The 13,773-nt window shown below is 46.0% G+C and overlaps 2 protein-coding genes across 2 annotated transcripts in view; one reads left to right on the top strand and one right to left on the bottom strand.

The window, feature by feature from the left end:
• LOC311245231 (uncharacterized protein) overlaps positions 1–13,773 on the top strand; it is a 459,760-nt gene that overhangs the window by 130,627 nt on the left and 315,360 nt on the right. The gene's annotated exons all lie outside the window — the stretch shown is intronic.
• The window catches only part of LOC311245472 (endosome/lysosome-associated apoptosis and autophagy regulator family member 2-like), a 51,951-nt gene that overhangs the window by 2,652 nt on the left and 35,526 nt on the right, over positions 1–13,773 (bottom strand). Inside the window, exons 13-21 of the mRNA XM_084335315.1 lie at positions 11,782–11,919; positions 10,745–11,008; positions 8,156–8,329; positions 6,342–6,528; positions 6,150–6,246; positions 5,846–5,947; positions 4,318–4,444; positions 1,821–1,999; positions 296–467 (exon numbers count right to left, since the gene is read on the bottom strand). Coding sequence (XP_084191441.1) covers positions 296–467; positions 1,821–1,999; positions 4,318–4,444; positions 5,846–5,947; positions 6,150–6,246; positions 6,342–6,528; positions 8,156–8,329; positions 10,745–11,008; positions 11,782–11,919 — 1,440 coding nt within the window. The remainder of the gene's footprint in view (positions 1–295; positions 468–1,820; positions 2,000–4,317; positions 4,445–5,845; positions 5,948–6,149; positions 6,247–6,341; positions 6,529–8,155; positions 8,330–10,744; positions 11,009–11,781; positions 11,920–13,773) is intronic.

The raw sequence follows: 13,773 nt of genomic DNA, 5'->3' as shown, positions 1-13,773 counted from the left end.
CCCCTGGAACACCCCCCCCTGGACCATCTCCCCTGGAACACCCCCCCTGGACCATCCCCCCTGGAACACCCCCCCTGGAACACCCCCCCTGGAACACCCCCCCTGGAACACCCCCCTGGAACATCCCCCCTGGACCATCCCCCCTGGACCATCTCCCCTGGACCATCCCCCCTGGACCATCTCCCCTGGACCATCCCCCCTGGACCATCTCCCCTGGACCATCCCCCCTGGAACACCCCCCCTGGAACACCCCCCTGGACCATCCCCCCTGGAACACCCCACGGCTGACTCTCACCTTGGACGCTATGGCTTTGAGTTTGCCCAGCAGAGAAGGCTTAGTGTAGACCACTTCATCCTCCATCTCCCCCTCGTTCTCGTCATCCTCCATCACAGCACAGCTGTCCGCGCCGGGCATCTCACAGTCCTTATTGGCTGTTATCACCAGCCGAGAGTACTTATATTCCAGCCTGGTAGAGAGAGGACAGAAACAATTAGGACAGTGGTTCTCAAACTGTGGTACGCGTACCACTAGTGGTACTTGGTGGTACTGCTGGTGGTACTTGAAAACATTTCCAAAAAAGCAAAAATAAATTTAATTTTTTTTTTTTTTTTTTTTTTTTGCAGTCAGGCCACTGAACTTAGAAGCAGGCCAGGCCAGTGTTTTCTGGTTGCGGCAGCGCGATAGTTAGATAATCTAAGTGGGGAACAACCAGGAGATCACTGTGACAGAGTCTGCAGTCTAAACAGTCATAAATCTTTAATTCAACTTCAGCCTTGATCATAACCATTTATTTTTAGATTTCTTGTAATGTCAGATAAAAAATGAAATACTCCCACTTTTCTGAAAAGAGTTGGTGTTAAATCTGACATTACAAAAAAATCCATCAAAATATGTGTTGCTGCTAATCATTGACACATGCCTAGCCTGTAATAATCCCCCCCAGAAAAATGTACTTTGCATTTGATATATTGTAAATATTTTACTTTGTGTTTTTTTTAACAATAATTTGTGATGCCATCACACAAACTGGCATTTAAAGGGTAAACATTCAAAAATGTATTGAATATGTGTTTTCTTTTTTTTTTTTCAATAATTTGTAATGCCCATCACAAACACTGGCATTTAAAGGGTAAAATTTCAAAAATTCCTGCACCAGAATGCAGGAAATTAAGTTTTTGTAACAAAATAATTGTGTGTGTGTGTGCGTGTGTGTGTGTGTGTGTGTGTGTGAGAGAGAATGACGGACAATTGCTTGCTGTGTGAGAGAGGGAGAGAGAGAGAGAGAGAGAGAGAGAGAGAGTGAGAGAGAGAGAGAGAGAGAGAGAATTAAGTACATTTGCTGAAATACAGTTGTTCTTAATTTTCTCACTTGCTATGTGAGAATGTTAGTTATTATGTTCTCAATGCCCCTTGCATTGTATGAGTTGTGTGGAAGCGTTTGCTAGTTCTAGTGCTATCCCTTTGTACATTGTGGCTGTGTCTGACAAAAGTTAACAATAAATAATGGTATTAGGAATACATTTGCCTCCTGCGTGAACTGTGCATAGCTGAATAGACTGTATTTTAACGCCGGTCATATGGTGGTACTTGGTGTAAAAAGTTTGAGAACCACTGAATTAGGACATACTGTATGCCGAGTGGGAGGATGGGAGTGAGGGAGGGAGGAAGGAAGGAAGGAAGGAAGGAAGGAAGGAAGGAAGGAAGGAAGGAAGGAAGGAAGGAAGGAAGGAAGGAAGGACGGACGGACGGAAGGAAGGAAGGAAGAAAAGGAAAGGAAAGGAAAGGAGGAACACATAAAGTTGTCTCTCTTGTATCGTACCTCTTGTTCTTCTTCCAGAAGTAGCAGGTGAGGCAGATGAGGAGCACTGCTGTAAAGGCACCAGCCCCCGTCCCCAGACGGATCCAGAGGTCCATGCTGTCACAGTGCAACATTCTCTTCTTAGGCAAGGCCACCCCTCCCATACACACTTTTGGTTCAGTCCACATGTACAGCATGTCCTGAAGACACATGGGACAGACATGTAGGAACAGTCACACATGTAGGAACGAATCAAGGGTCAAGAAGATACACCAAGGGGCATCTGGGTAGTGTAGAGTTCTAAGCACTCGCCTACCACCGCAGAGACCCAGGTTAATTCCCAACAGCAGTACCTGTAATAGGGCAGCATGTGGTAGTCTACACACCCTCCCCAGACCAACAGTGGGGCAGCATGTGGTAGTCTACACCAGTGGTTCCCAAAGTCGGGGTCGCGACCCAAAGGTGGGCCGCGAGCAGCCACGGGTGGGCCGCGAGATGATTTAATTTTTTTTTTTAAATAATTAAAAAAATTGTCAGGCCACTGAACTTAGAAGCAGGCCAGGACAGTGTTTCTAGTTGTATTCTAAAATTCTATTCTATTGTATTCTAAAATGTGACTATATGGTTTTATATTAACTTAATAAATAAACAAAAACGAAAAATCTACTTATTTCAACGAACATTTCAAACTAAATAACAGATTATGCACATAAAACGCTGAAAACAACCGAAGCAACAATAGTATTTTAATGAGGCTATTATTATTATCATTATTATTTTGCAACAAGTTAGCCCTCTCATAAATAGCACATATAAATGAATAACTAACTTGAACTAACTTAATAGGATTGAAGTGATATTTGGCTTAAAAAGAAGAAAGAAAAAAGCCTGACGATGTGCATTGGGCCGCGGCTCTCTGACGCCTTATTTTCTGGGTCCTGGCCTGAAAAGTTTGGGAACCCCTGGTCTACACACTCCCCAGACCAACAGTAGGGCAGCATGTGGTAGTCTACATCCTCCCCAGACCAACAGTAGGGCAGCATGTGGTGGTCTACACCCTCCCCAGACCGACAGTAGGGCAGCGTGTGGTAGTCTACACCCTCCCCAGACCGACAGTAGAGCAGCATGTGGTAGTCTACACCCTCCCCAGACCGACAGTAGGGCAGCATGTGGTAGTCTACACCCTCCCCAGACCGACAGTAGAGCAGCATGTGGTAGTCTACACCCTCCCCTAGACGGACAGTAGGGCAGCATGTGGTAGTCTACACCCTCCCCAGACCGACAGTAGGGCAGCATGTGGTAGTCTACACCCTCCCCAGACCGACAGTAGGGCAGCATGTGGTAGTCTACACCCTCCCCAGACCGACAGTAGGGCAGCATGTGGTAGTCTACTCTACACCCTCCCCAGACCAACAGTAGGGCAGCATGTGGTAGTCTACACCCTCCCCAGACCGACAGTAGGGCAGCATGTGGTAGTCTACACCCTCCCCAGACCGACAGTAGAGCAGCATGTGGTAGTCTACACCCTCCCCTAGACGGACAGTAGGGCAGCATGTGGTAGTCTACACCCTCCCCAGACCGACAGTAGGGCAGCATGTGGTAGTCTACACCCTCCCCAGACCGACAGTAGGGCAGCATGTGGTAGTCTACACCCTCCCCAGACCGACAGTAGGGCAGCATGTGGTAGTCTACTCTACACCCTCCCCAGACCGACAGTAGGGCAGCATGTGGTAGTCTACACCCTCCCCAGACTGACAGTAGGGCAGCATGTGGTAGTCTACACCCTCCCCATACCGACAGTAGGGCAGCATGTGGTAGTCTACACACCCTCCCCAGACAGACAGTAGGGCAGCATGTGGTAGTCTACACCCTCCCCAGACCGACAGTAGAGCAGCATGTGGTAGTCTACTCTACACCCTCCCCAGACCGACAGTAGGGCAGCATGTGGTAGTCTACACCCTCCCCTAGACGGACAGTAGGGCAGCATGTGGTAGTCTACATCCTCCCCAGACCGACAGTAGGGCAGCATGTGGTAGTCTACACCCTCCCCCAGACCGACAGTAGGGCAGCATGTGGTAGTCTACATCCTCCCCAGACCGACAGTAGGGCAGCATGTGGTAGTCTACACCCTCCCCTAGACGGACAGTAGGGCAGCATGTGGTAGTCTACATCCTCCCCAGACCGACAGTAGGGCAGCATGTGGTAGTCTACATCCTCCCCAGACCGACAGTAGGGCAGCATGTGGTAGTCTACACCCTCCCCCAGACCGACAGTAGGGCAGCATGTGGTAGTCTACACCCTCCCCCAGACCGACAGTAGGGCAGCATGTGGTAGTCTACACCCTCCCCCAGACCGACAGTAGGGCAGCATGTGGTAGTCTACACCCTCCCCAGACCGACAGTAGGGCAGCATGTGGTAGTCTACACCCTCCCCTAGACCGACCGTAGGGCAGTGCAATGACCAGGGGGGGAATTGGCATAACGACTAAATTGGGGGATGGGAGACGAAACACACACACCTGTCTTCCTCCCCTGCAGGCTCCCTCTATCTGATGGTAGTCTCTCTCGGAGCACGTAGGACAGGCCGCTGAACTCTCCCACAGGAAGTGAAAGGTGCAGCCATCGCAGGTTCCTGCAGGACACAGACTACAACAGCAAAACATAAGACTGTCACTAGTACACCACTGCATGGACAGATACAGCTTCTGTGTTATGTTGCAAAACCAGGGGTGTAACAATCTCAAAACAGAAAATATTTACCTTCAATACAGTGTAATCTACAACTGTATCAACAATTCTCTTCCATTGGTCTCATTCTTTTCTCTCGGTTTAACTGGTGGTATGGCTACTGCTTTTAAAACATTTACCTTCAATACAGTGTAATCTACAACTATATCAACATGGTATGGCTACTGCTTTTAAAACATTTACCTTCAATACAGTGTAATCTACAACTGTATCAACGACTCTCTTCTCATTGTTTTCTCTCAGTTTAACTGGTGGTATGGCCACTGCTTTTAGCATAATGTTTAAGGCAAATATTTAATAGTGTACACAACTTTGAAATCCATTTAATTTTTTAAACCAAGTTGTGTAGTATATATATATTAGGGATGAGCCAGAATCCAAATATGAATCGTGAAAGCACAGATAATGAGATGGACACAAATCATTTGTATTACCAAATATGCTCGTTATTATCCGGGGGGAAAAAAGGTAGGTTATGAGCTCCATTGACGCAGTGATCCGCCTAGAGACACCACCTGTTCGCTGTTAAAAACGACCTGCTGTTAAAACTACCTGTAGGACTACTGTTAAAAACTACCTGCTGTTAAAACTACCTGTAGGACTACTGTTAAAAACTACCTGCTGTTAAAACTACCTGTAGGACTGCTGTCAACCGTTACACCCCTAACAGATACAGATAATTTAGTTGGTTGAACAGATGCAGATAATGACATCTCTGCACATCCCTAATACAGTATAGATACAGATAATGACGTGTCCACACATCCCTAATACAGTATAGATACAGATAATGATGTCTCCACATATCCCTAATACAGTATATATGTAACGGTTGTGACAACGTCACCTCAAAGTGCTCAAACTTCGATGCCCCGAGGGAGACTCGAACACGGGTCTGCCACGCCGCGTGCAACACAGACCGCTATACCAAGAGGTGAATTCACTTCTTTGTACCGTGTCTATGTGTCTTTTGAGGATGCGAGAGTGAGTTTAACCCAAAGCACCGATAATCACCCCAGCCCTTCTTGACTGCCCTTCACGATACCATCCTGGCACCGCTACTCACCCCAGCCCTTCGTGACTGTGCTTCACGATACCATCCGTTACATATATACAGATAATGATGTCTCCACACATCCCTAGTATATACTGTATATACAGTAGTCTATAATTAGAATAATCGTGATCAAAAAATCAAAAATTTTATCAAATCTGATTTTTTTTTTTTTACATCGTTCCACCCCTACTGGAATGGGAGACTGATCACACAGGTAGCAAGACAGCGAAATAGGGTAATACCTGGGTACAGTGAGGTCTCCTTGGCCGCTCTTCTCTGGGTCACAGCGAAGGGTGACCACCGCACTCCGACCCGACTCACACGATGAGGTGCCTTCCAAGGAACTGACCAATAGAAACCCAGCATGTCTTTAGTCATTTATCAACAGGTGTGCTAGCATCATTTCTATGCATCAAATATGCCACACAGCAGCAAGCAAGCAACCAACTAACCAACCAAAATAACACAGCACAGGGTTGTTCTAGACATGCTTCATGTTCAGCTCAACCAGTTAAAAATTATGTTTTTTTAAAGTATTTAAAGTACCGATAGTAGAAGTTGACATCAGGCACTTTCTTGGAGGTTTGGGGGAACAGTTCCGGTTTTGCCCCGATTCCCTCTAGTGTACTTTCCACCGTAGCTCCTAGTATTAATGACACATATTGGTTAGGCTACTCAAAAAGATAATGCTCTCATAGGTGTATTTGAGGGTGTATGGCCGTATATTTTCATACTAACCCAGAAATATGTCCGCTAGGCTGATGGATTGGGAAGAGAGTGCTGTATGGAAGCCCCTCCCACTGGCTGGGATTATTGTTGATTGACAGATGAAGGTCTTCACAGAATTGGCTCCCTCTCCTTTCTCTGTCTGAGGGTCAGTACTGGATAGGTCAGTCACGTTGTCAGTACAGACGGCCCCACGACCCTGAGAAACACAGAGCAAAGGGTGAGTCCCCTTCCGCCGGACCACCATGGGATCATATTTAAAATAATTTTTTACCCGTTTGAATTGTACCATGAATTACACATATTTTTTGTCAATTTAAAAGTGTAATTGTCAGCTAGCTAACGTTATGGCATCAAAAGCTATTGATAATGTTAGCTAAAGTTAGTTAACTTGCAAGTCAATTAACTGTCTTGACTTGCAAAATGGTCTTTTATATTGACAAACGTCATTATGTGTAATTCATGGCACAACCCAAACAGGATCAAAACATAATGCTTCTCTCTCTGTTGGTGGTTAGCGGAGAAATTCTGTTGCTAGGGAACAGTTTGGACCCACATGTATTTCCTGTCAACTATTGCACTAGCTAGCATTGCAAAATTAACTTGGGTCCTTTTAGAATGTTATTCACTCTGAAACCATCTATAAGCAAGCATGTTCTACAAGTGTGTGTGTGTGTGTGTGTGTGTGTGTGTGTGTGTGTGTGTGTGTGTGTGTGTGTGTGTGTGTGTGTGTGTGTGTGTGTGTGTGTGTGTGTGTGTGTGTGTGTGTGTGTGTGTGCGCGTGTGTGTGTGTGTGTGTGAGTCAGTCAGTGAGTGTGTGTGTGCATGTGGACCACAGTCCTTCAGGAATTGTATGCAATGCCTTTTAAAAAAATGTATTCCATTTATTTGTGGGCTTTTCTGTATATTTCACCCATTCCAATTTAGTCATTATGCCAACTCCCTTCCTGGCGCATTGCCCCACTGTCGGCCTGAGGAGGGTGTAGACCTACCACTCCAAGTGTGGAGTCGCCAGCCGCTTCTTTTCACCCGACAGTACTGGGGGAACGTAACGCGTGCGGAGGTTCACGCTATTTCCCCCAGATCCCCTCCCTGCTGAACAGGCGCCCCGACCGACCAGTAACGGTCACAGTTTACAACGACCAGGACACACACCCCACCGGCTTGATTTGATTTTATTTTATTGATGGATTAAAAACACACAACAAGGATCCAAAGGATAACATGAGAAAGAGTAAAACCCTTATTTCCGTCATGGTCCCAGGGCTGTTAGGCCACAACAAAAACACGACAATAATACAAAACTCATACATTTAAAACATTATAAGACTAACCTATCGCTAAAATTGTATACCCCACAATAACTAAAAACTGACAATAACACAAAACTCATACATTTAAAACATTAAAAGACTAACCTATCGCTAAAATTGTATACCCCACAATAACTAAAAACTGATTGGAAACCCAATCAAACTATAGGGGGCTATTCCTCTATTCTGTCCACGAGCCACTTCCTGACGCTTCTCTTGAAGCTGTGGAGGCTCAAGCTCTGTTTGATGGGGATAGGCAGCTTGTTCCAATCCTGGGCTCCAGAGAAAGTCCCTTTGGGACAATTGGGTTCCCTCCCGCTAACACTGCCAATTGTGTTAGTAGGGACGACTGACCAAGCCGGAGGTACCGCTGACTCGATCCCAGAGTCTCTGCGGTGGTAGGCGAGTGCTTAGTCCACTGTGCGGCTACCCAGGCGCACCATGCAATGCATTTCTGATTCCTAAGATTCCTAAATCAAAAGATAAATCAACAACACCGTGTGTAAATAGTACCTCTCCTCCACAGAGGCTGATGTTGAACTGGTGGAAATACTTGGTTCCTTTGGAGGTGAAGCTGGGTCCGTTCATCAGTGACCCCACCGACCGCAGGGTGCTGAAGTCAAAACTGAGGCTCACGTTGCCCTCAGTGTGGAAGAAGTGACAGTCACTGTAGCACAGACTGTGCTCCTGAAAATACCAGTCAGAACATTTCAACCGACACTTTCAGTATAGTAAATATAAATATTTTGTAAATATAAGTACGTGTCTATATGTTGGATCAGACAGAACACTTTCAGTATAGTAAATATAAATATTTTGTAAATATAAGTACGTGTCTATATGTTGGATCAGACAGAACACTTTCAGTATAGTAAATATAAATATTTTGTAAATATAAGTATGTGTCCCTATGTTAGATCAGACAGAACACTTTCAGTATAGTAAATATAAATATTTTGTAAATATAAGTACGTGTCTATATGTTGGATCAGACAGAACACTTTCAGTATAGTAAATATAAATATTTTGTAAATATAAGTACGTGTCTATATGTTGGATCAGACAGAACACTTTCAGTATAGTAAATATAAATATTTTGTAAATATAAGTACGTATCTATATGTTGGATCAGACAAAACACTTTCAGTATAGTAAATATAAATACATGGCTATATGTTGGATCAGAGAGAACACTTTCAGTATGGTAAATAAAAATATTTTGTAAATATAAGTACATGGCTATATGTCAGAACATGGCACATCGAGTACTAGAGATGCAGCAATACCCCTATTTCACAAACGATACCGATTGAGCTGAATGAACTTTCATTATCAGCCGATACAGAGTGCAGATTTGGCTGTCGTCCTACCTCAAGGACCGCTCCTACCCTCCTAAGTGTCATGGAGAGGGACCCTGTCGGCCCCCCACCCCCTGCGGACGGGCGTCCCCCAGGGCTTGGTCCTTGGACCCCTCCTCTTCTCCCTCTACACCAAATCTCTGGGTAACATTATCACGTCTCATGCCTTATTGCTATGCCGATGATACTAAACTCTTCCTCTCCTCTCATCCCTCAGATATCCATGTCTTGCTTCATCTAAATAATAATAATAATAATAATAGATTGAATTTGTAATGCACTTTTTGTTCGCTGGGATCCCAAAGTGCTACACTACAGGGTTAAAACAGTTAAAGAAATAAAATAGTTATTAGTAAAACAAATAAAATACAGAATAAAAAAAAGATAAAAATAGAACATAGTTAATTAAAAACATAGTATAAACAGAACATTTAAAAAAAAAACAGCACAAGAAAATAAAAATAAAAAGCTAACAGTCAAAGGCCTTTTTGAACCGATTTTCAGGCCCGCTTTAAAAGAGTCCAGGCTCTGTGGTGCCCTCAGCTGGATGGGGAGGCTGTTCCACAGGCGTGGTGCAGCCGTGCAGAAGGCTCGGTCACCCATGGTGCAGAGCCGGGTATTGGGGACCTGAAGGAGCAGGCTACCTGCAGATCTGAGGGTGCGGGTGGAGGATTGTGGAGTGATGTCTGCCCGCCAAACCCTCGCCCCTGACCGACATCACAGTGGAGAATGTAGCTGTGGCCGCGTCCCCGACCCCGACCGTCAAGAACCTTGACGACCAGCTGAACTTCTCCACTCACATCGCAGCAACAACCAGAACCTGCAGATTCCTCCTGAGCAACGTCAGACCAAAAGAAGCCACCAAACTCCTCGTCCAATCAACAGTCATCTCCCGCCTCGACCACTGCAACGCACTGCTTGCTGGCCTTCCGACCACTGCCACCAAGCCTCTTCAACTCATTCAGAACGCAGCCGCCCGCCTGATCTCAAACCTACCGAAGTCAGCCCATGTCACCCCACTTCTTAGGGACATGCACTACCACCTGCACCCCATTGCTGCACAAATCCGCTTCAAGGCCCTCGACCTGGCATACCGTGCGGCAAAGGGAGCGGCTCCCGCCTACCTCCGGTCAATGATCTCTAACTACACACTCTCAAGACCCCTACGCTCTGCATCTTCCGGCCGCCTCAGACCCACTCCTATCCGAGCTCCGGGAGGGTCAGCAAAGAGAAGCCGCCGCCTATTCTCGGTCCTTGCCCCACAATGGTGGAACGAACTTCCCACCACAGTTACGATAGCCGTAACCCGACCAATCTTTTGCGGTCGACTAAAGACACACTCAATCAATATCTGAAATATATATATATATATATATTTTTTTTTAAACTAACCTTCTTACCGTCATGCACTCTTCCTAATACCAACATACACTCAACACTGTAGCACTCAAGTCTCAGCACTGTTTGATGAACATTGTTACTCAGCTGATAGAGTTGTAACCTTCCTGCGGACGTGTTATACTGAACTTGTAAGTCGCTTTGGATAAAAGCGTCCGCTAAATGACAAAAAGTAAATGTCTCGGTATCGGATCATAGTATTGGGGAAATTCACAGACACCGCTACACCAGTATCAGCCTGATATATACGATGTCAATGTTTGGTGCTACCATACTCACTGAAACTAGGACTATAAAGTCCTGAGGCACATGAAAGACCAAGCTCTCGACTCCTAAAAAGACCCACCTTGTCGTTCTTACTGGCCGGGCCGCAGGGCCTGCAGGCGTCGGGGCCCAGGGTGGAGTGGGGGATGAGGTGTGTGTTGGCGGGGCACTCTGTGCACTGGCTGGTGTGCGTGGTGATGTAGTGTCCCGGTGGACAGGGCACACACAGGGAGCTGGAGGGCTCCGAGCTGAGCGCACAGGCGCGGCACTCCGACGACACCCCGTCCACCGCGTTGCTCACGGAGACGGAGTAGATACGCACCACGTCGTGCACGTACCGACGCACCTGACGGGACAGATACGCCGTTTATTTATTTGTTTATTTAGACGGGACAGAGCATATTACTGGACACTACAAATAAATGCAGTGTAAATACACCGGATTTAGCAAGGATGCTAATTTTCATCCGCAGTCGCCCCCATAAAACATAAAAACAAAACATGCAGGCGGTGGAGCATAACATGCTACGAGACGAGGCATAAAAACATACATACAGAAAAAAGGACAAGGTATAAAGGGTGCACTACAATACTATTTGACTATACATGGTCACAAGTTTGGTTGTCGAGTAACAATTTTTTTTTAGATTGAATTTAAAAGATGGAAATGATCAGTGGTAGATTAAACAGCCCTGGACTGAGTATAGTTAGGACACCACTGATCCTTGTGGGTGGGTGGGTGGGTGTGTGCGTGTGTGTGTGTGTGTGAAAGACCCAACAGAGAGAGAGAGAGAGGAGAGAGAGGAGAGGAGAGGAGAGGAGAGGAGAGGAGAGGAGAGGAGAGGAGAGAGAGAGAGAGAGAGAGAGAGAGAGAGAGAGAGAGAGAGAGGAGAGAGAGAGAGAGAGAGAGAGAGAGTGTGAGTGAGTGAGTGAGTGAGTGAGTGAGTGAGTGAGTGAGTGAGTGAGTGAGTGAGTGTGTGAGTGAGTGAGTGAGTGAGTGAGTGAGTGAGTGAGTGAGTGAGTGAGTGAGTGAGTGAGTGAGTGAGTGAGTGAGTGAGTGAGTGAGTGAGTGAGTGAGTGAGTGAGTGAGTGAGTGAGTGAGTGTGTGCGTGCACTCACATCAGAGGCCTGGTTGGTCCTCTGGAAGGCCCAGGTGTATGAGACAGAGGCGTTCTTGGTCATGACGTGTGTGTAGAACTGCCTTCCCTTACTGCCTTCCCATGACTGCACCACCGTCGTACTCTTCCTGTTTATATCCTGAGCACAGGGATGTCATTACCTCAGCATGTAGCTCAAATTAGAAGACACCTAGATGGACATCATGGTCTGATACCATTATAGTTCTTCATGAGGAAGAACGCTGCTTGGCTTAGAAGATTCATGAATCAGAGAGGTGGTCTTGGGAACTCAGCGGCTGTCTTAGTGGATTTCGGAGGTGGTCTTAGGAGCTAAGGGGCTGTCTTAGTTGATTCATGAGAGGTGGTCTTAGGAGCTAAGGGGCTGTCTTAGTTGATTCATGAGAGGTGGTCTTAGGAGCTAAGGGGCTGTCTTAGTTGATTCATGAGAGGTGGTCTTAGGAGCTAAGGGGCCGTCTTAGTTGATTCATGAGAGGTGGTCTTAGGAGCTAAGGGGCTGTCTTAGTTGATTCATGAGAGGTGGTCTTAGGAGCTAAGGGGCTGTCTTAGTTGATTCATGAGAGGTGGTCTTAGGAGCTAAGGGGCCGTCTTAGTTGATTCATGAGAGGTGGTCTTAGGAGCTAAGGGGCTGTCTTAGTTGATTCATGAGAGGTGGTCTTAGGAGCTATGGGGCCGTCTTAGTTGATTCATGAGAGGTGGTCTTAGGAGCTAAGGGGCCGTCTTAGATGATTCATGAGAGGTGGTCTTAGGAGCTAAGGGGCCGTCTTAGATGATTCATGAGAGGTGGTCTTAGGAGCTAAGGGGCCGTCTTAGATGATTCATGAGAGGTGGTCTTAGGAGCTAAGGGGCCGTCTTAGATGATTCATGAGAGGTGGTCTTAGGAGCTAAGGGGCCGTCTTAGATGATTCATGAGAGGTGGTCTTAGGAACTAAGGGGCCGTCTTAGTTGATTCATGAGAGGTGGTCTTAGGAACTCAGGGGCCGTCTTAGTTGATTCATGAGAGGTGGTCTTAGGAACTCAGGGGCCGTCTTAGTTGATTCATGAGAGGTGGTCTTAGGAGCTAAGGGGCCGTCTTAGATGATTCATGAGAGGTGGTCTTAGGAACTAAGGGGCCGTCTTAGTTGATTCATGAGAGGTGGTCTTAGGAACTCAGGGGCCGTCTTAGTTGATTCATGAGAGGTGGTCTTAGGAACTCAGGGGCCGTCTTAGTTGATTCATGAGAGGTGGTCTTAGGAACTCAGGGGCCGTCTTAGTTGCAAAAGATAACAAGAAGATCCAGGTAACTCTCTGGTTCAAAAGGGTTGCATTGAATCTGATTAGGTGTTTGATGCCACCTGATATGATATCTATTTCTAAATGACAGATTTGGTCAGGTTATTGTAAAATTTGGCTCAGATTCAATATATACTGCGAGCATGAATTAACCACTTTAAGGATCGGGCCGTCACAATGGCAGTGGACGGCCATTTTGGATAATCACGCAGAATTTTTACCGGTACACACATTACAAAAACCTTTGTGAAACACTCATTTTCCGTGGGATTTTGATAAACTTTGGACCTGTACTACATAAGACTTCAGGCTACGGAACCATTTTGTTTTCCAGCTCCTATCTCTCAGCTGGAGCTTAAAAACAGGCATCTGGCAACCAGTACAAATAAATGTGAGTAGTACACAAAACATTTACTTCTGTGTGTTCAAACCTCTGTTACTCTATTATTCCATTAGCACTCAAAGTGGTTTTCCTTTATTGTGTAAGCAAATTTCGGAATGTTACCTTTCAAAAGAGACCAGACTCATGCATGTGCTGCAAGTATAAAATATTTTAAAAATCGCAAATTACTTTGGGTATGCAATGGTAAATTCTTTTTTTATAAACTAGCCCCATTTTTACCCGATCCTTAAATAAAGTCAAGCCAAGTCAAACTATTCCCTGTGTGGTACGCTATGACCCAGTGTCCATTCTCCCCTCCTA

This window comes from Notolepis coatsorum (genome assembly GCF_963971535.1).
Source record: "Notolepis coatsorum genome assembly, chromosome: 18".
In the NCBI taxonomy this organism is placed as follows: domain Eukaryota; kingdom Metazoa; phylum Chordata; class Actinopteri; order Aulopiformes; family Paralepididae; genus Notolepis; species Notolepis coatsorum.
This window is presented reverse-complemented; position numbering and strand designations above follow the sequence as displayed.